The sequence below is a fragment of the Panthera pardus genome, unplaced genomic scaffold, assembly GCF_024362965.1.
Source record: "Panthera pardus isolate Hobbes unplaced genomic scaffold, ASM2436296v1 HiC_scaffold_27, whole genome shotgun sequence".
NCBI classification, from domain to species: domain Eukaryota; kingdom Metazoa; phylum Chordata; class Mammalia; order Carnivora; family Felidae; genus Panthera; species Panthera pardus.
The window spans coordinates 7698238-7719755 of record NW_026526843.1 but is presented as its reverse complement, the minus strand read 5'-3'; the positions used below and the strand labels follow the sequence as shown (position 1 = coordinate 7719755).

General features: G+C 45.2%; 1 protein-coding gene across 1 annotated transcript in view; it reads right to left on the bottom strand.

Moving 5' to 3' along the window:
• Positions 1–286: 286 nt before the first annotated feature.
• Positions 287–21518, bottom strand: part of LOC109250420 (adhesion G-protein coupled receptor G4) — a 63768-nt gene continuing 42536 nt past the window's right edge. Inside the window, exons 13-17 of the mRNA XM_053891327.1 lie at positions 17617–17885; positions 14019–14097; positions 10994–11274; positions 4903–5004; positions 287–571 (exon numbers count right to left, since the gene is read on the bottom strand). Of these exons, the coding sequence (XP_053747302.1) occupies positions 549–571; positions 4903–5004; positions 10994–11274; positions 14019–14097; positions 17617–17885 (754 nt within the window). The 3' untranslated portion in view covers positions 287–548. The remainder of the gene's footprint in view (positions 572–4902; positions 5005–10993; positions 11275–14018; positions 14098–17616; positions 17886–21518) is intronic.

The following is a 21518-nucleotide window of genomic DNA, read 5'->3' as shown; positions in this document are numbered from 1 at the left end:
ATACTTTGTCATGACAGGCCAACAGGATATTATTTTTTCCAGTCTGACTCTTCCTACTTCCCCTGTGGGTGTCAAGCCAACTGGGTGTCAGAGAACTTTGGCCACCCGAAACCGTTCCATTCCCAGTGCAGTAAGGACCCTGATCTTGATTTTTTTTTTTTCTTGCACGATGGGACACTTAGAGTTTTTGAAACCAAATCTCCAGTGCTGTAGACATTTCTCCCCTAATATGTCATAAATACAGGCTCAAATCTTATCTAGAAAAAGAAACAGCTACAACAATGAATAGGAGAATTATGCTGACTTTAATATCCACTAAATGCTATTTGATTCTGCTCCTTCCAAAATAATATTTAGAGTTGGAGCAAAGTTGGAGCAGATGGCTTCACAAACCCAACATTTTTCCCTAATCTGGGGGTAGGGGGAGGCGGGTATCTCTGCTGGGAATTAGTGAAGAAATCCTCGTGAGTGGAATTCATTTGGACGTCCACAGGTAATATTCTTTTCACATAATTAGACACAACTTCACAACCCCAGGGAGAGAAACACTAGGGGTCTTCATCAAAGCCACCTGCATTAAAGAAACAAAGAACATTTTCAGCCATGGCATTGGGAACTTTGCACATAGTAGAAGCATAAGACGTTTTTAAACGAACAAAGGAGCATATAGAGGAATTAGAAAGGAAGTCAAGGTAATGGTGCTTCCCTTGGATAGTTCATACAGATCCAGGGCAAAATAATTCATCCTGCCAGTACTGTTGAGGCAATTACAAATGCATGTGTTCGTCGTGCATTGAGAATAACAGGCTGTGTTCTTCATGGTAACCTTAACCTGGGGGGAGGAAATTCACGCACAAACCTTGAAGGTCTTCAGGAAGAGACAACATAAAATGGTAACACACACATACCTACGTCCCCTGAAATTCTTACCCGGAAGGTTTAGCGGTTTCTCAAGCCCGAGGCATAATTTCCCTCTGTGCTAATGGAAATTAAGCTGCTGGCTCTGACTGATGGCAACATCCATTCCGCAGATTTAGAACACGTGGCCCAAGAGGCTACACTATCTGCCCCACCAGATGAGTTACTATTGCAACTCCAGGCCCCTTGGCTCCCTGGATCTATTGCTTGGTACAACATTAAGATCCTGGACATGGTATTAAAAACAACCCCCAAATCCTGGACGTGGCGGGACAGTAGAGACATGTACATTTGAGCCATGTATTTGCTAATGAAACAATATCCCCCAGGGACAGCAGGAGAGCCAATACTAATTAACTCTTTTGCAAAAATGATGTTTCCCTGTCAGCCTCAACTATTATCTACTAAGCAGCTTCCACCGCTCCTGCCCTCGCTATGCTATGGCTCCCCAGTGCCTCCATATGAGCCCCGGGACGTATTTGCACATCAGCTTGCCAGAGTGATGGACCCTTGTGAGCACGGAAAGAGTTGTTTCCTATGACCAACTTTCTCGTACAGAGATGGAGACTGAGATTGTACACTAGCTAGTCAACCGGCCTAAACTGGAAAACAAAGCTGCCCCATATAGTCCTGAAGCTGGTAGGCGCTTTCGAGATTATCTCTCCGAGCCTCCTCGTGTTTAAGGTAGAGAGAATATAGCTCTGAGTAGAGGAGGGATGTGCCTGAGGTCACAGGGTTAGTGACCGAGCTGGGCCTTGAACGAAAGCCTTTTGACTCCAAGTTTGGTGTTTTTATTTTACTTTTTCAAATTTATTTATTTATTTATTTATGTATTTATGTTTAAGTGATTTCTATACCCAACGCAGGGCTCAAACTCACCATCCCGAGATCAAGATTCACACGTTCTTCCAACTGAGCCAGCCGGGCACCCCTTGGTGCCTTCATTTATTTATTTTTTTACCCACCATACTGACTCCAGATTCACTTTAGCCTCTGGGAATAAATCTGCTGTGTGGAGCCAACACGATGAAAAATGCAAGGACCAGGACCAAATTCCGGACCAGGGTCTATAACCAGCACCGAGAAGGTGGGAGGAGGCCTACGGCCAGGCCTCCAAAGGTGTTCTGGGTATGTGAACTGGCATCTCCTTCGGTCCTCAAGGAAGGCAAGCAAACGTCATTGCACCATTGTCCAACTAGAAGCACTGAGTGGTCACGGCAGCAGCCTGAGTACCTAAGTCCTTGCTCCCTTGGTCTTTCTCCTCGCTTTGGGCCTCTGGATCGATCCTTTCCCTACATTTTCCCTCCCAATACCCGTCTCCACCTCAAAAACTCTCTCTGGACTTAGAAATTTGGCTTCCTGGGGAAGAAGCTGAGCATCTAAGAGTGTAGCGCCGCTCAGTGGGCATTCTTGGTGGTGTGCGATGTGCACTAGTCTGAGAGCCAGGCGACCTGAGTTCTGGCCCCGGTTCTGCTGCTGATGGCGAGTGAGTGTCTATAAGGCATTTTTCTTTCCCTGCTTAAGGTTCCTCATCTGGAAAATGAGGGGATCACACTAGACAATGTCGAAGGTTCCTTCTGGCTTTAATAGTCTCTGACAATTATTATTATTTTTAATCCAAGTTAGTTAACATATGGTGTAATAATGATGTTGGGAATAGATTTAGTGGTTCATCACTGACTTATAACACCCCGTGCTCATTCCAGCAAGTGCCCTCCTTAACGCCCCTCACCCATTCAGCCCATCCTCTCACCCAACACCCCTCCAGCAACCCTCAGTTTGTTCTCTGTATTTAAGAGTCTTTTATGGTTTGCCTCCCTCTCTGGTTTTATCTTATTTTTGCTTCCCTTCCCTTGTGTTCCTCTGTTTTGTTTCTTAAATTCCACATATGAGTGAAATCGTGTATTTGTCTTTCTCTTATTTCACTTCACACTATATACCTTCCAGTACCATCCACATTGTTGCAAATGGCAAGATTTCATTCTTTTTGATCACCAAGTAATATTCCGGTGTGTGTGTGTGTATGTGTGTGTGTGTGTGTGTGTGTGTGTGTGTGTATGTGAGAGAGAGAGAGAGAGAGAGAGAGAGGCGCTATCCCATCTTCTTTATTCACCAGTTGATGGCCATTTGGGCTCTTTCCATTCTTGGGCTATTCTGACAATTGTTTTGAATTACACATGAATCTGTTTTGACCTTCCGTCTCTTCCCTCCCGCCTTAGTCTAATAACCCACCAGATTTGCACATACTAAGTTCACTAAGTGCTTCCTTTTTTATTTATTTTTTATCTGAGAGAAAGAGAGAGCATGAGCAGAGGGGGAGGAGTAGAGAGAGAGAGAGAGAGTGAGAAAGAGAATCTCAAGCAGGCTCCACGTTCGGTGTGGAGCCCTATGCAGGGTTCAATCCCATGACCCTGGGATCATAACCTGGGTTGAATTCAAGAGTCGGACGCTCAACCAACTGAGCCACCCAGGCATCCCTCACTAGGTGCTTCTAGACACACTTTCTCAGCCAGGAATAAGCCCAGGTATATACCTGCACGTGTGCCTTTAGTTTTAAGGAAGAAGTATTTCCCAAGACCATGTATGTGGTCACTAATTCAGTATTTCTGGAATGTAAGTGTAGACAACATGCCTTTGTCTCTCCCCATTTGGGAAGCTTGTTTCTGAAGGAATGCATTGTGCGGAGCCTAAAGATTTGAAAGTAGAACTGGTTGCAGGTGACTTGAAGGATGGTGAAAATACTTTGTGCTGGAAGGTTTTCTTCAGTCTCTCTTGTTTGTGCCTAACCTGCTGTCCACACCTGCTGTCCCCATCTGAAATAAAACCAGAAAAGTTAAAAACATAAAACTCACCAAATTCTACACTTAACATGGGTGAATTTTATGGTGTGTAAATTGTACCTCAATAATCCTCTTAAAAACATAAAGTTCAATGCACAGAGTGTCTGTTCTAGGCACCTCAAGGAGTCAGCTTTTCTATGAAGTTGTGAGAAGTAAGTTTATACTGTAATGTGTGGTACAGGCAGGCCCATTCACTTGCCAAGGATGCCTGCTTTCCCTAGAGCCCGGTACGGGGACCAGCAGGTTACTGACATGCCCAGTACAAAGAGGGAGACCTAGGGGTGCCTGGGTGGCTCAGTCGGTTAAGCGTCCGACTTCGGCTCAGGTCATGATCTCGCGGTCCGTGAGTTCGAGCCCCGCGTCGGGTTCTGTGCTGACTGCTCAGAGCCCGGAGCCTGTTTCGGATTCTGTGTCTCCCTCTCTCTCTGACCCTCCCCCGTTCATGCTCTGTCTCTCTCTGTCTCAAAAATAAATAAACGTTAAAAAAAAATTAAAAAAAAAAAAACAAAACAAAGAGGGAGACCTCTGTGCTGCTACTTACAGAACCTTTGAGTCCAAGCACTTTCCTTCCCTAAAAGAAACACACTGGGCTTTGCATTGAGACTGAGAGAAGCTGTCTGAATCGGATGGAAGAGCCTTTTGATACATAGGAAATCAGTCGTCCTGGACTGGAGATATTCTCAGAGGCAACATCAGGGTCCACCACATGTCGCGCTGTACAGGATGGGCCATCGCTCCACCCGGCCTGGCTTCTCCTGCCTCCACTATCACTCCTTGCTTCCCACATCCACTCAACCCACTGTTGGCTATGGGCCAGAGAGCCCCTGTGATCCGGGGCCTGGAACACAGTAGGGCACTCAATCAACATTCTTTTAATTGAATTGAGATTGAGGTGACAGCAAGGACAAGCAATCCAAGGAATCTGGGCCAAAAGACAAGGTTCACTAAGTTAAAATATGGTCCAAGTCGCATTCTTCGCTTGACTTCATTCATCTCGGCACGAAAGTACAAATCATTTTCATGACATGGAAATAGCCGCCATTTTGATGCTGAGACTCTATAAACTCAAGTCAGGTGACAAGTTAATCGGATCAGTTATATAAAACCTATAAAATTCATAACCTTACCCAAACGGGCATCTTACCAGAAGAGTTATCCAGTCGTAACCACCCACAACAGAGATGTGTCTGCCACTGCTCCCGCACACTCTCCTTCATCATGCAGTAAAACACGAAAATGAGGAATCCTACATCAAAAGAAGAAGGCCAGTCTTCTTCAGTTTCTTTCACTAGCTGTCACCAACACCCAGACCCAGGTCTACTCTTGTCACCATAGATATTCCTCCTGAGGAACCCCAGGGCCATTCTGGCTTTCCGAGCTCATATTTCGAGCTTCCCTTTCAAAGGCAGTGATGGTAAGAAGGCCTCTATCAAGACTTCAAATCAACCACAGTTTTCGTCTTGGGCTGCTGTCTATCCTAGAGCTTGAGACATCAGCTCTGCAATGGTAGCCACCCTCCAAGATGGCTCTCAATGATCCCTATGTACTGGCATCTGTATCCTTGTGTAGTCTCTTCCCACACTGTATCAATAGAATATGGCAGAAGTGATGGCATGTCACTTCCAAGAATAGGTTATAAAATACATTGTGGCTTCTTTCGTCAGTCTTTTTTTTTTTTTTAACATTTATTTATTTTTGAGACAGAGAGAGACAGAGCATGAACAGGGGAGGGTCAGAGAGAGGGAGACACAGACTCCGAAACAGGCTCCGGGCTCCGAGCCGTCGGCACAGAGCCCGACGCGGGGCTCGAACTCACGGACCGCGAGATCGTGACCTGAGCCGAAGTTGGCCGCTCAACCGACTGAGCATTGTGGCTTCTTTCGATCTCTGATTACTCCCTCCAAAGGAATCCCAGTGTTATGTCTTAAGGACACCCTGCGGTCCTGTGGAGAGGCCCACATAGTGAGGAATTGAGGCTTCCAGTCCACAGCCATGTGAGTGAGGCTTCCTGGAAGCGGATTCTCCAGAGCCAGTCAAGTCTCCACATTACTACAGCCTTGACTGACAGCCTGATTGCAACTTCGTGAGTCCCTGAGCCAGAAGCACCCAGCTAAGCAGCTCCTGAATCCCTGATACACAGAAACTGGGTAAGATAATAAGCGCTGTTGTTTTAGGCTGCTAAAATTTGGGAACACTTTGTTACACAGCGATAAATAACTAATACACATGCTCTTTGGCACAATTACACCACGTGGAAACCATACATTTGGATGCCGTCATTTTTCACTGCCAACCCTGATTTTGCCCTGAAAGTGGGATAGACAGAGAGAAGCTGATGGTATCCACCAGCAGTGTTGGCAATTTCTCACCCCCATCCTCTAAAATACCTCCTTGTGGGGCGCCTGGGTGGCTCAGTCGGTTAAGCGTCCGACTTCGGCTCAGGTCATGATCTCGCGGTCCGTGAGTTCAAGCCCCGCGTCGGGCTCTGTGCTGACTGCTCAGAGCCTGGAGCCTGTTTCAGATTCTGTGTCTCCCTCTCTCTCTGACCCTCCCCCGTTCATGCTCTGTCTCTCTCTGTCTCAAAAATAAATAAACTTTAAAAAAAAATAAAATAAAATACCTCCTTGGGAGAGAAAAGTAGGACTTGAGATTATCCTGATGGCAAATGCTCTGGAGGGCCAATTGGATTTCCTGAAGTTTGGAGGCGGAATTGGCAGAAATAACTCCCATCGTCAGCCTGATGTTTATTTGTGGCCCAGGCTAAGTGTCTTTTTATCCACCAAGCCTTTCCAACTGCCTCAAACTGGAACTCATCCTTTTCATTTCTGAGCTCCCATAACACTCTGTTTCTTACACAGTTTGCTACATGTGGCCACTTTCCCAATGGATTGTCTATCTCTCCACCCAGCTGTAAAGTCTTTTCATCTTCATATCACATCTCCCTTTGCCTCCAGTACTATGTGTGGCAGCCCAGCAGATAGATAAGTTTGTTGACTTGGCCTCCAGGGCACTCGATACGCAAACTCTCACGGTTTTCTGCAACCTTCGTAATATCTTCCTGGGCCTCAGAATCTTTCTTTTGTCCCAAGTGCAGGTTGTCACCCTTTGTTCGCTACACAAGGTTTGACTTGCCCCCTCACTGGCCAGTTGTGCTGAAGTAAATGATCAGTGACGGATTGAATCTGTCTCGACTCATTGCAAGTTGAGCATGAGCCAATGGTAAATGCCCCCAAAGCTCGCTTCAGCTATAGCATTTAGTGGAAGTCAAGAATCTTTCTCATTGCCACGTAGTACTCCATTGTGTATATAAACCACCATTTCTTTATCCATTCATCAGTTGATGGACATTTAGGCTCTTTCCATAATTTGGCTATTGTTGAGAGTGCTGCTATAAACATTGGGGTACAAGTGCCCCTATGCATCAGCACTCCTCTATCCCTTGGGTAAATTCCTAGCAGTGCTATTGCTGGGTCATAGGGTAGGTCTATTTTTAATTTTTTGAGGAACCTCCACACTGTTTTCCAGAGTGGCAATGAGAAAGAATGAAATATGGCCCTTTGTAGCAACGTGGATGGAACTGGAGAGTGTGATGCTAAGTGAAATAAGTCAGTCAGAGAAAGACAGATACCATATGTTTTCACTCTTATGTGGATCCTGAGAAACTTAACAGAAGACCATGAGGGAGGGGAAGGAAAAAAAAAAGAGGTTAGAGTGGGAGAGAGCCAAAGCAGAAGAGACTCTTAAAAACTGAGAACAAACTGAGGGTTGATGGGGGGTGGGAGGGAGGGGAGGGTGGGTGATGGGCATTGAGGAGGGCACCTTTCGGGATGAGCACTGGGTGTTGTATGGAAACCAGTGTGACAATAAATTTCATATACTGAAAAAAAAAAAAAAAGAATCTTGGCTGAGGTGGGTGAGAGTCTCCTGCCATCTTGTCCTCGTTTCGACCTTTCTCCTACCAGCACCGTATTCAGTTTGGGCGGCTTTGTTTTGAGACGATGACAGCAAATCGAAGTACTCGAGAATAGAGAAGTCTTGGAGTGGGAACACAGGGCAGGGAGAGATGGTAGCTATGGCTACAGATCTGAAGGGGCTATCACGAAAAGAACAAATTAGGCGTGTTCTGTGTGGTGGCCAGGTCAGAACTGGGAGCAGTGGGGGGGAGCCACGGAACAAGCACACAGTAGCACATCCCAGCTAATCTTTACTAGGTAGTGTAATCATAGCCATTATGCTATTCGTCTTGTTTTTACAGATGAGAGACCCCACAGTCCAAGAAGTCTAGTACATTTGACCCAGTCACAGGGCTAATGTGAAGTGGCCGTGTCTAGACCAAATGAAGGCAGTCTGGCTGCAGAGCCCAAGGTCTTAACCACGGCCCTATGGACACCACCCTCAAGAAAGGGCGACCGGGTGAGATGTGGAGCCGATCGGAAGCTTCAGTGGTAATCATATTACAATATATCAGTGTATCAAATCAACATGTTGCACGCCTCGCATTTACACAGCTTTAAATGTCAAGTATATTTCAATTAAAAAAAGGAGAAGAGTTGAAGGCTCTGCTTTATGGAACGGTGAGCTCTCGGTCCCTGGAAAGTTTCAGGGGGAGGCACGTGGCTTCCTGTCACTCAAAGGGAAGTTGGATGGGGAAGATCTCGGGTCCCCAGCCCCAGCCCTGAGACTCTCTGAGTCCAGGTGGGAGGCAGCAATCTGGAGGCTAAACGGAAAGACATGTCTCACCAACTCCCCTGAGGGCTTTATCTCCATGTAACCAAACAACGGTGGTGACGAATCGAGCAGCGTTCACCCTTTCTGAGCAGCAACCACCTGGAAGGCGCTGCAGCAAGCTGGTGAGAGCAAAGCCCGGTCTCGGAGCAGGTAAAACTCCTCCAGCTCCAGCACAAACGAGGGGCAACAGTGACAGGAAGCACCTATTACCGTTCTGATTTCCTGCGTGGCGTTTAGTTTGTTCTCAGACTTAAAGGTTATTATGTGAATTCCAATGAGCTGCCTGCCAGCTCTCCCTCTGTGCCTGACAGCCTTCCCTTTTCTTTCCAATAACAGATTGATCTGCTTACTCACTAGAACACAGGCATGAGGGAAGATGTCAGGTTTTTGTCACCTGCAGTTTTATTTGTGCATCCCTCCTTCAGAAATGGCTCATCAGGCGCATAATTTTTTCACGCCGGACCACAGGGCAACCCCCTTCAGCCAGAATTGCAAACTTGCCATCTGTCTTGTAAAATGGCTAATTTGTTCACTTGTTTCACTGCATTCTTGTTCCGGGTGTGTGTGTGTGCGTGCGTGCGTGCATGTGTGTGTGCGTGCATGTGCGTGCGTGCGTGTGTGTGTGCAACCTGAATTTGAAACTCAGGGCTCTGCAACCCCCTCCTCTGCAAGATGGCACATTCTATCTTGTGAGGCAGGACTAGGAACTGGAGACACTTGGTGCTTGATTGACATGAAGCGTATCTGACAGACAGAGACAGCTTGACTCTGTTGACGCTGGATCTGTGGGACTTTGGATTTAGTCCTCAGGAGATCCCCAGTTGGATTCTGCTTCTAAGCCATGGAGACTTCCTGCTTAGATACTACTTTCTCTTTCCACCGCAGGAATGGAACACTTGCTGGTTTGAAAACACCCCTCCTTCCTTTCTAAGCTCTAAACTGCTTTGCTTTCTCATTCTTTTCTCAGCTTCCCCGTTAACCCCTCTTTCCAAACGGTGAGTGTGTGTCTCTCCTCAGAACTAGTGGGTGGGGTTATTGCCGAGGGAGAAATCCGCCCCGGCATCTGGTTCCTAACCCACTTCTGTACACATTCTACACCGAGGCATTTTGTGTCTTCTTACGTCTCGATCAGAACGTGCTTGGAAGATTCTGGTGGGACAGAAAGTCTCAGCTGATACACTTCATTGCTCTAAAATGAAGATGGTTTCTTGAATTGTATGTAAGACGTGAGAGCAAAAATTGTGCCTTATTCTAGATTGCTCCCCCGTCTCCCTGAAGCACCTTGCAAATGCCTGGCATAGAGCCACTACGTACCAATTCATATTTCCGAAGATTCCTCAGGGGTTAAGAATCAGACGACAAAGTGTTCCGAAGTTATTTAAATGCTAGGTTAAAATAAATTTTAAAGTTCCCCCCCCCCCCCCCAGCAGAATTTCTCAGAAGTTTTTACCTTGGTAAAGGTAAAAACTTGTATTGTGCCATTTTAAGAATGGGAGAATATAGTTTTCTGCACTTCCCAAACTTCTTTCGTCATAGAACTCTTCTCTTGCTGGAGGATCCTATGGACCACCCACGGACTGGAGTTCGGTAAAGGGGCTTATTAAACAGATACATAGGAGCAGTAGGCGAGACCCTAACTCAACACGCTGCCCAAGTTCACTCACAGCTGCCCCAGTAGCTCAAATGAACTGGGCCAAACTTGAGAATAAGAAGAACACAGAGCAGAGTTTTGAGAGTCCCAGGAAACCGCTCTGCGTGCCTCTTGCCCCCAAGATTTTTAATAGGCCAGGTCAGGTTAAAATGAACATCAACAGTTACTCAGGGGTATGTTAACCAGATCCCTGGTTTTGGCCTCCCATTTAATCACTTCATTACCACTTGCTCCATTCACCAGAAAATCGGAGTGACATTAAAGAGCTATAGAAACACTAGCTTAGGATCATCTAATTCAACCAGTCGTGGTGACTTTTTCAAGGTCAATGGGCAGCAATACCAGAACCTTGACCTCTCACCTTGGCCCACTGCTGTTTGCACCTCACCTGCATTCCTTCGTGACTGTCCACTTTCCTAGCCCGGCTCCTTCCCGCAAGATTAGGATCTCTGATGTAGCCAGAGCCTAGGGGGTCAAAAGTTTAATATTTCTACTGTCCAGTAATTGGTGTATTCAACTGGATCGCGCACTTAAGAATGTCAATGCAAGTGTGGGTCTGTACACTTATGCACAATGTGTTGATGCAACGAAGACTGTAGAAAGTATTACCAGTCGGTGTTTGATATAAACATCGCCAACTAGCTGGGGTTGAATTAGCTCTCTGGGCTTTTCTTTATATCCCCAAGCAGGAGGGAGCTCATTCAATGAAGTCCCGATGGCTAGCTAATGTTTCCAATGGCTGCCTGTCAATTCTTTTCCTCCTTTCAACCCCCAAAAGGTGAGATTATCTTCCCAACCAGCAAAGCTTTGGTGGAGGTCTGGCTAGCCAGAGAAAGTACAGAGAAACAGATGTTACCTTGCAACGTGTTGAAAATGGCAAAAAGATATAAGAAAAAGATCCTCACAGGTCCCCAGGCAAAGAAGGCAAACCCCCAGGTGAGGCCAAGTAAGAAGGTCAGGCTTGTTGTGCCTTTGAGGTCACGCAGGATTATCTTCCGCCGGGTCCTCTGGCTTTGGGGGTTCATGGAATTCAGTTGAGCGAAAACAGTGCAGAACATGGAGAGATTCATTAGAAATATGAGGCAAAAATAGGCCACAACTGAGGTGTAAAAGATAGAATCATCTTTAATCCAACAACTGTAAGAGACAAAGAAGAGAGGGCCGTTGTCAGGTAGAGAAACACAAACTTGCATTTTGTGGCGAGAATCTGAAGATCACCTCATCGGTTTTATTTCACCTGAGAGCACCTGCCCCTGGAGAGGGGAACCGGTCTGGCAGGAGTTCACTCACTGGGGACACACTGGGGCTGGAACCCCAACCTCCTGAGCCCCCAGCCCAAGGTTGTTTCCAGCGCCAGACATCCTAGAGGCTTTGCAGGAACTTCTCAGTCCGAATCCCCAGGAGGCTACTCTGTTTCTCAGCAGCAGAAAAACAGATTTCTTATTTTCTTCCAAAGTGGCTTTCCACCACCACCCCACCCCCCGCGCCCTCCCCCTCCACCTTACACCTAAGCTTTTATTTGCAGGATGGATTCTGCTTTGCATGATAAATATCACAGTAAAAGGACATGAGCAATGACTGCTTTTCTGAATGTTATATCAAACAATGACGAGATCATCAGTGTTAATGAAAATGCAACAAAAGGAGAGCAGCTCCGGTCGCATTGCTTTCAAATGTGATGTATATGTTAAACCTCTCTCCGCAGTCTCAGGTTTGGTCGACAAAAGGGAACACTGGCCGCTGGGATTGATTAATGAATGGCTCTACTGTTTCTATTAAAGAAGAAATATGTGACGATTCATAAGAACAGATACTTCGGCTAATTAACATTTCCAATTACTAGAGGCGGTATCTCGGGTTGTTGAACACGGACAAGCTTTACTAATTTAACTGTATGTCAACTTAGCCGAGATCTCTTTTCCAGAACCAGGAAAATCCTTTGTGATGATATCGTTCGCGTTGGTGTGGATATTTTCACGTATGTGAGTTTGTGTGTGTTTGTGTGTGTTTGGAGGGAGGGAGGGGAGAAAACATTTGATTTCCCTAATGGAGTCTGATACTTAGGGTTGCCTGAACATCATCTTCAGCCTTAAATGAGGCTACCGAAGACATTTGAAAAGGGGCAGCGCTACATGTTTGGATACAGAATCATCTCTAAGGCATATTGTTAAGTACCAAACAGAGTACGTCTACCATAACAGAGTGTGCAAGAGAATATCTACACAGATCTGATTGCTGGTAATAAGAGTTGCATCAAGGGACAGAGACTGTGTGGCTAGAGGTTGGGAGCGGGGCTTACTTTTCATCCTCTATCCTTTTGTACGTTTGAATTTTGTAGTGTGTGCATGTATTACTTCTTCAAAATATAATTATAAAAAAAGCTCTCAGAGCACTCTGCCTCTCACTAACCAATTCACATATGAAAGAGCTCTTTTCATGAGTGGAGTTGGTTTTGTTCTGGTTTTTGCTTTTGCTTTTGATCTTTGAAGAAGAATCTCCATTAGGTAGACACTGGGGACCCTTTAAGCCATGGAACAGGCATGGAGGAAGGACAGAGGAGGAGACGAGAAGGAAGGGAGGGGAAAAGGGAGAGAAAGGAAGGGTAACAAGAAATTAGAACTGGAAGGCATCTGCTGAAGAGGACAATATAATTCTGACCCTCTGGAAACTGTCGTCTCAATAGGAAAGATGGGGGAGTCTGGGGGTCCAGACCTCCTACGTTTGATTCAAGTCCAGTGGGAGAGGAAATCTGTAGTAAAAACAAAAACAAAAACAAAAACAAAAACAAAAACAAAAACAAAACAAAACCAACTTGAGAGGCAACAATGAAGACAATGAATCTGCATTAGTAAAAAAGCAATAGTGCCTGGCTGGTTCAGTTGGTTGAGCGTCTGACTTTGGCTCAGGTCATGATCTCATGGTTCGTGAGTTTGAGCTCCACACTGGACTCTTTGCTGTCAGTACAGAGCCTGCGTCAGATCTTCTGTCTCCCTCTCTCTCTCTCTGCCCTTTCCCCACTCGCGTTCTCTCTCTCTCTTTCAAAAATAAACAAACATTAAAAAGAAAAACCCAATCAGAAGCATGAAATGAAATCATGCAGTCTAAAGAACCACATGGTAACTAGCTATGTGCCTATAAAAGAAGGTTCTGGAAACGTAAATGGCTACCTTCTTGGGGCTGTGGATGAGAGCATCAAAGAGATTGGGCTGATACAGTAAGAAGAAAACAAAAGATGATGAACACAGCATGATGTATAGACTCATCAAATCACTAAGCTGTACACCTGAAACTAATGTAATGTGGTGGGTCTACGGTACTCAAAATAAATAAATAATAAATAAATAAATAAATAAATAAATAAATAATTTTTTAAAAAAAAGAAAAGAAAAGAAAAACAGGACAACAAATCTGAGCCAATTTACAAAGGAAAGCAGTGGAGCGTTTTTCAGGGGAGGCCTTTGTGGAAAGGTGGAAAATTTCCTTACAGTGGCCACGATAACTCCTTCCGAGTTCTGTGAGCTTTCTAATCATAACTGCTGCAGGTTAAGTAGCCCTTACTATGGAACAGGCCCCATGCTGAGCACTTTATATACATGATGTCATCTTAATTTGCACGCTACATTGACAGCAAACATTATTGTTCCCATTTTCCAGTGGAGGAAATGGAAGGAAGAGGTAAAGTAAGTTGCCGGAGGTCACACAGAGAGCGGGCACCTAGCCGTTATATGAGTGCGCCCGTGACTGAGTTTAAGCCGAAAAGGCTGAGGCTGAGTCCCCCGCCCTCCCACCCCCCCACTGAAGCCAGCATCAAGACTGAGCCGCAGGTCAGAACACCTCCCCGCACACCCTGATGGACAAGAGCATCAGCGCCTGGTACTTACAATGGAGTCGTTGAGCTTAGGGTTCCGTATAGATCTTTTTTCACACTGAGTGTGATCGCCACCATGATCCCTGGGATTCCTAGAGTGGGGAAGCAAGCCAAAGGCATTCCATTAGGAAGCAAGGAGCGGTCCTGATCATGGACTGTGGGCCCTGATACACCAAGACACTGTTTAAATGAGCCACAGATGTGCGGGCATCAAAATACCATTGTTTGCAAAATGTTTGTGAAGTCTTCCAAGTTAAACATTTCTAGGAGTTCTCCAATCTGCTAAACTAAACAGCATGCCAAAGGCTCCAATACAACGCCCACTGGTTATTAAAAATAGCTCAAGCGCCAAAAAATCAACTTGGCAATAGAAGTATCTAGTTCGGAATGCAGGTTCATATCAAGCACTTCTTCCCAGATGATGGGCTGCCGATTTTTTCTCCTTTTCCATAGAGCCCCTGACTTCCCGGGACCTTTTTGTCTAGGTCACCTTGGAGGAAGGGTGCAAGCAATCAGCTGCAGCCTTCGGTGCTTTCTGACAGGGGAGCTGTTTCCACACTCGTTACTATTTGACATTTTGACTAGATCGACCAGTTAACGACCAGTCAATTCGGCCAGACTATAATAAAGCAATCAGTTCAGTCAAAGTGGTCAAACGTGACCCGAGTGTAGACACAGGATCGAAAAATCCAATTTCAGGTACATTTGCAAAATTTAAATGATCTCTTTATTTCTAACAATGTATTTCTCCTAAACTAAGAGCATTACACCTGCACACATTTTAGGGGTTTTTGTGAGATACTTTGCAAGGCTGTTCTAAACCCCAGAGTGCTAAGTAGGCATCTTGAAAAACCCTCTACTGTCCGATTCTGTGAGAAACGAGACAGTCCCTTTTGATTGGTGTATCACACACTTAGCGCAGTGCCTAGCATGATGTAGATATTTACAAAAACACCTGTTGGGGAAAAAACCCCACAGGAATAGACCCATAAATATGAGGAACAAACTAATGGTTGCCAGGGCGGGGGGAGAGAATGGGGGATGAGCAACTTGGGGGAAGGAGAGGAGGAAGAACAGGCTTCCGGTTATGGGATGAATAAGTCACAGGGCTGGAAGGCACGGCGTAGACTCGTCCGATCACTAGGTTGTACACCTGAAACTCATGTGACATTGAGTGTCCACTATACTGCAATTAAAAAAATGTTTTTAATCTGTGAGAGGCCAGAAAGGAGGGATGGAGGGAGCTCTCACGCTCACGATGGAAGTTGGGAGGTGGTCCCCAAGCTGTGTTTACACTTCGGTAATTAACAAGTTAATAAATTACCGATTAACAAACAAAAAGATCCCGACTGGCTGTTAACAAATGTGGACCGATCTGCTGCCCTGGACAGGGATTTAAATACAGGAGTAAAACCTTGTCAACAGGTTGCAGAGCAGGAAGCCGATCTGAATCTGGGTGGCACACCCCGTGAGCCCGCACGACTTTGAGAAGACCGCAGGCGCAGGCCTGTGAGGAGGTGCTCTGAGGCCATCCCCTACCCGCCTCTCTATCTCCTGAGTGGGGTCTGTCACGAAACATTTTCTCATCCCTCCCAGGTTCGGAGGAGGTGTGGGGCTTTGCGCCCTGCCCCCTCAGAACAGAGCTGCAGGATATAGAACCGCATAGCCTCAGCTCAGAGCTGGTTCTTCAGCGACAGGGAATCCCTCAACTCGTGTGGTAGCCATCTGTTCCCTTTTGTCCTTCTTTCATAGCGAGCGGGACGAGGCCTTGGCAGCTGGCACCTTTAGCTACTCTTCCGTCCACCGTCTATGTAAGTGATCAGCTGAATCTGGAAGCAGCTTCTAGCACTGTGACGGGTCGAGCCAGTCAGGCCGTGGCCTTGGCTTGGGTGTGTACTTGACACTCCCGAAATGTATCCTGCCTCCAAGTACCGAGTCTTATTTAGCCTTTCCTGCCTCTCCCGGTACACCAGCAAGTGCGTGTGGGCCGAGAAGATCGGAAAGAGAAGTGAGCTCTGGAGAGCACACTTAAGGAGCAGGTGAAGCCGGAAGGGGCTGAAAAGGAAGCTGAGGATGACGACGAGAGAGGAGAAAAGCCGGGACCAAGCGCGTTTTACAGCCCGTTTACTGTTAGCCATCTGTGGGTTATCTGCGTGGGGGGTTATCCATGAAGCCCCTCCCATATCAGTTTTCAATCCCTTGGTTGACTTGAGATGAAGACTTCCAGGCACAGGAGGAGTATACTGACTGCTTTTAGCTCCATGTTCCTGATGGATTCTAACATGTACTAAAACAATCGTAGATGATGCTTTGCTTAATATTTGCCTGTCTCTGCCCCCCGACATTAGCATGGATAATAGCACTGTGTATCCAATGAAAGTGTGTGTGCTATGTTAATGAGCTCATTAAAAGCAGGAGGAGCTAATTGGGAAGCTGTTGTCTTTACAAGGGCGGCGGAAGATAAAATCTATCCTCACATGGATCCGGGGCATCCCACTTAATATACATCTTCTGTGTATCCAACACATTCTCTGAAGTCAAACTCTGGTTTGAATAGGCAAAGCGAAGGGACAGGAGCTGGCCTGACCGTGTCAGAAATACAGGGCGGCAAACCAATTAAATAACATTTAAAAGAGGGAATAGTCATGCTGGGTTCCCTTCCTGGCTTTTTCCATAGAGAAGCAGTGACCGCCAGGAGGTATAGGGGGAATCGGGGCGTGTCTGACCCCGCACCCCTCCCCACATTGCACGCGCTCTGTCCCTTCAACAGCAGGGCTAGGTCACAGAGGTTACATGTCCAAACTCCGGAGCCAGATAGCTGCTCCAAATCCTAGCCCTGCCACTTACCAGCTGTGTGCATTTTGGCAAATCACCTAACGTCCTTGTGCCTCAGTGTCCTCACCAGTAAGTGGTTATGATGATGAAATCTTTCTCACAGAGATATAAGGAGTGCTAACTAAGTTTGCAAAACACTTAGAACAGTGTCTGGCACGTGTAAGTGCCACCTACAGAAGTACTACCATACGTGTAAGTGTTGGCTATCACATCAGTAAGTATTTGTTGGGTTTTAACTTCTGTAGAGAGAAGGATAGCATCTGACAGGTTCACCGCGGTAGGTCCTCCATTTAGCACAGTACACAGCAGGTGCTCAATAAATATTTGTGGGCCAATTCCTCACCACAGAGGTGAAAAATTGAATTTAGGGGCACCTGGGGGGGGCCTCAGTTGGTTACGCACCTGACTCTGGTTTTGGTCATGATCTCACGATTTGTGGGTTCGAGCCCTGCATGGGGCTCGTGCTGACAGTGCAGAGCCTGCTTGGGATTCTCTCTCTCTCTCTCTCTCTCTCTCTCTCTCTCTCTCTCTCTCTTTCTTTCCCTTTCTCTCAAAACAAAGAAAATAAACTTAATTTTTTTTAAAAAAGTTGAATTTATAGAGCAATACAGGCAGAAAGAGAGACGCACAGCCAAACACCAGTGAGCCAATCCTTAATCCCTTACTGATGCTAATACCAGAATTTGGTCCTGAATAATGCGTCTCATGAAGCTTGAATTAGAAATACGCACAAGGCTTCAAACAGAGACATCAAGGCCAATGGCAGATACACTTACCCCAACCAACTAGACAAAATTTAAGGATATAATTGGGAACGTAGATGTTGAAGACTCGGACCAGAGAGATATACATGTGGACCCCCTCCAGGCCCATCCAAGTCAAAGAAACGAGCAGGAAGTAATGAAGCGCCCCTGCGGCTGTGATACACAGTCCCGCCTTCTGAAATGACGCGGACCAGGAATTGACCAGAAATGCCAGGTTTAGCATCAGTAGTGCTGTGCACAGGTTGATCAGGATTTTGGAAGGATGATCTTTTCGAAGTTTGCTAAAAGAAAAGACACAGTGTTTAGTTAGGCAGGGTCTCTGGTTTGAATCAAGCATTGCCACATCTGATCTGCCTAATAAGTGAAAGAACAAAAGAAGTGACTGTTGAACTTGCTCGTTCTACCTTACACGTCTGGATTATTGAGCTCCCCACCCTCTTTCCAGGTAGTCAAAGTATCCTAAATACGGTGCCCTTTTCTAACAGGAATAATACTAACCTCAGGCAGCTAAGCAGCCCCCTTTTATTTTTCTTTTACTTTCTCCTTGTCTTTTTCTCTTGGGGAGAGGGGAGGGAGGTGTTTCCTGAATACTACCATTCTATCATCACTCCTTCAGCAGACTCAAAGCTTGATCTACTTGTTACTTCTTGTGCTGTTGATTTTAGCCACCCTGACAGGGGTGAGGTGGTATCTCATTGTGGTTTTGATCTGCATTTCCCTGATGATGAGTGATGTGGAGCATCTTTTTGTGTGTCTGTTGGCCATCTGGACGTCTTCTTTCGAGAAATGTCTGATCATGTCTTCGGCCCATTTTTAATCGAATTATTTGTTTTTGGGGGGTAGTCAGTTGTATCAGTTTTCTTACATATTGTTTAAACCATTGTATTGTACACATTTTAGAAGTTTATTTATTTATTTTTTAGTAATCTCTACACCCAACATGAGCCTCGAACTCACGACCCTGAGATCAGGAGTCACACACACTTCCGACTGAGCCAGTCAGTGCCCCAGTTTTTTATATATTTTAGATACTAACCCTTTATCAGATATGTCATTTGCAAACACCTACGCTAGAGGTAGAATATTTTCAAATCTCAGAAGGCTCCTTCGTTCCTTCTCCCATTCAATAACAACCCCCAACTCCCCCTGACACATAGTAGAAGTAACCAATATTTTAGCTTTTGTCCCCACAGGTTTAGTTGGGCCTGTACTTAGTACTTCATGTAAATGGAACCATGCAGTATGCTTTCCTTTTTTTCTGGCTTCCTTTTGGCTCAACTCTGTGTCTATGAGCGTTTGATATTATGTTGTATTGTTCAGAAACAGTTCATTCTTTTTGTACTGCTGTGAAGCATTCCGTTTTATGAGCATACCACAATTTATTCATCCAGTCAACTGTTAATGTACATTGGGGTTGTTTCCAATTTGGGGCCACTATGAATGAAGCTGCTGTGAATATTCTTGTATATATCCTTTGGTGGACACATGTCCACATTTCTCTCGAATAGTAAAGTTTCCGGGTCAACAGCTAGATATATATTCATCTCCAGCAGTACGTATTGCCAAAGAATTTTCTAAAGCATCTGTGCCATTTTGCATCCCTACCAGTAACGTATAAGAGTTCCATTTGAGGGGCGCTTGGGTGGCTCGGTTGGTTAAGTCCGACTCTTGATTTCAGCTCAGGTCATGATTTCATGGTTCGTGGGATCAAGCCCCGTGGAGTGCAGAGCCTGCCTGGAATTCTCTCTCTCCCTCTCTCTGCCCCTCCCTGGTTTGTGCACACTCTCTCTCTTTCTCTCTCACTCTGTCTCACCCTCTCAAAATAAATAAACATCTTTAAAATTTTTAGAAAAGAGTTCCAGCTGTTCCACACCCTTTTGGGCACTTGCTCTTGCCAGTATTTTTAATTTTAGCCATTCCGGTAGGTACACAGAAATATAACTGTGGTTTTAATTAGCATTTCACTGATGAATAATGATGTTGAGAACCTTGTCACATGGCTATTAGCCATATGAGTAAAGGTTAGGATTACACATGGATATCCTCTTTTGTGAGGTACCTGCTCAAGTCCTTTGCCTACTTTTTTTAAATTAAACATTTGTACTTCATTTTTTAATTTTTATTTATTTTTATTATTTTATTTATTTTATTTTTTTAATTTACAACCAAGTTAGTTAGCACATAGTGCAACAATGATTTCAGGAGTAGATTCCTTAATGCCCCTTACCCATTTAGCCCATCTCCCCTCCCACAATCCCTCCAGTAACCCTCTGTTTATTCTCCATAATTATGAGTCTCTTCTGTTTTGTCTCCCTCCCTGTTTGTATATTATTTTTGTTTCCCTTCCCTTATGTTCATCTGTTTTGTCTCTTAAAGTCCTCATATGAGTGAAGTCATATGATATTTGTCTTTCTCTAATTAATTTTGCTTACCATGATACCCTCTAGTTCCACCCGCATAGTTGCAAATGGCAAGATTTCATTCTTTTTGATCGCCGAGTAATACTCCATTGTGTGTGTGTGTGTGTGTGTGTGTGTGTGTATACATATATATATATACTACATGTTATTTTTCCATTCATCCATCGATGGACATTTGGGCCCCTTCCATACTTTGGCTATTGTCGATAGTGCTGCTATAAACATGGGGGTGCCTGTGCCCCTTCAAAACAGCACACCTGTATCCCGTGGATAAATACCTAGTAGTGCAATTACTGGGTCACAAGGTAGTTCTATTTTTAGTTTTTTGAGGAACCTCCATACTGTTTTCCAGAGTGGCTGCACCAGCTTGCATTCCCACCAACAATACAAAAGAAGTCGTCTTGGGGCGCCTGGGTGGCTCAGTCGGTTGAGCGTCCGACTTCAGCTCGGGTCACGATCTCGCGGTCCGTGAGTTCGAGCCCCGCGTTGGGCTCTGGGCTGATGGCTCAGAGCCTGGAGCCTGCTTCCGATTCTGTGTCTCCCTCTCTCTCTGCCCCTCCCCCGTTCATGCTCTGTCTCTCTCTGTCTCAAAAATAAATAAACGTTAAAAAAAAAAAAAAAAGAAATCCTCTTTCCCCGCACCCTTGCCAACATCTGTGGTTGCCTGAGTTGTTAATGTTAGCCATTCTGACAGGTGTGAGGTGGTATCTCATTGTGGTTTTGATTTGTATCTCCCTGATGATGAGTGATGCTGAGCATTTTTTCATGTGTCGGTTGGCCATCTGGATGTCTTCTTTGGAGAAGTGTCTATTCATGTCTTTTTCCCATTTCTTCACTGGATTATTTGTTTTCTGGGTGTTGAGTTTGATACGTTCTTTAGAGATTTTGGATACTAACCCTTTATCTGATATGTCATTTGCAAATATCTTCTCCCATTCCATCAGTTGCCTTTCAGTTTTGCTGATTGTTTCCTTTGCTGTGCAGAAGCTTTTTGTTTTGATGAGGTCCCAATAGTTCATTTTTGTGTTTGTTTCCCTCACCTCTGGAGACGTGTTGAGTAAGAAGTTGCTGCGGCCAAGATCAAAGAGGTTTTTGCCTGCTTTCTGCTTGAGGATTTTGATGGCTTCCTGTCTTATGTTTCGGTCTTTCATCCATTTTGAGTTTATTTTTGTGTCTGGTGTAAGAAAGTGGTCCAGGTTCATTCTTCTGCATGTTACTGTCCAGTTTTCTTAGCACCACTTCCTGAAAAGAGTGTCTTTATTCCATTGGATATTCTTTCTTGCTTTGTCAAAGATGAGTTGGCCATACGTTTGTGGGTCCATTTCTGGGTTCTCTATTCTGTTCCATTGATCTGAGTGTCTGTTTTTGTGCCACCTTTGCCTACTTTTAATTGTATTGTCTGTCTTTCATCTGTAGGAGTATGTATATATATATATATATATGTATATATATGTGTGTGTGTGTTTGTGTGTATATACATACACACACTCATAT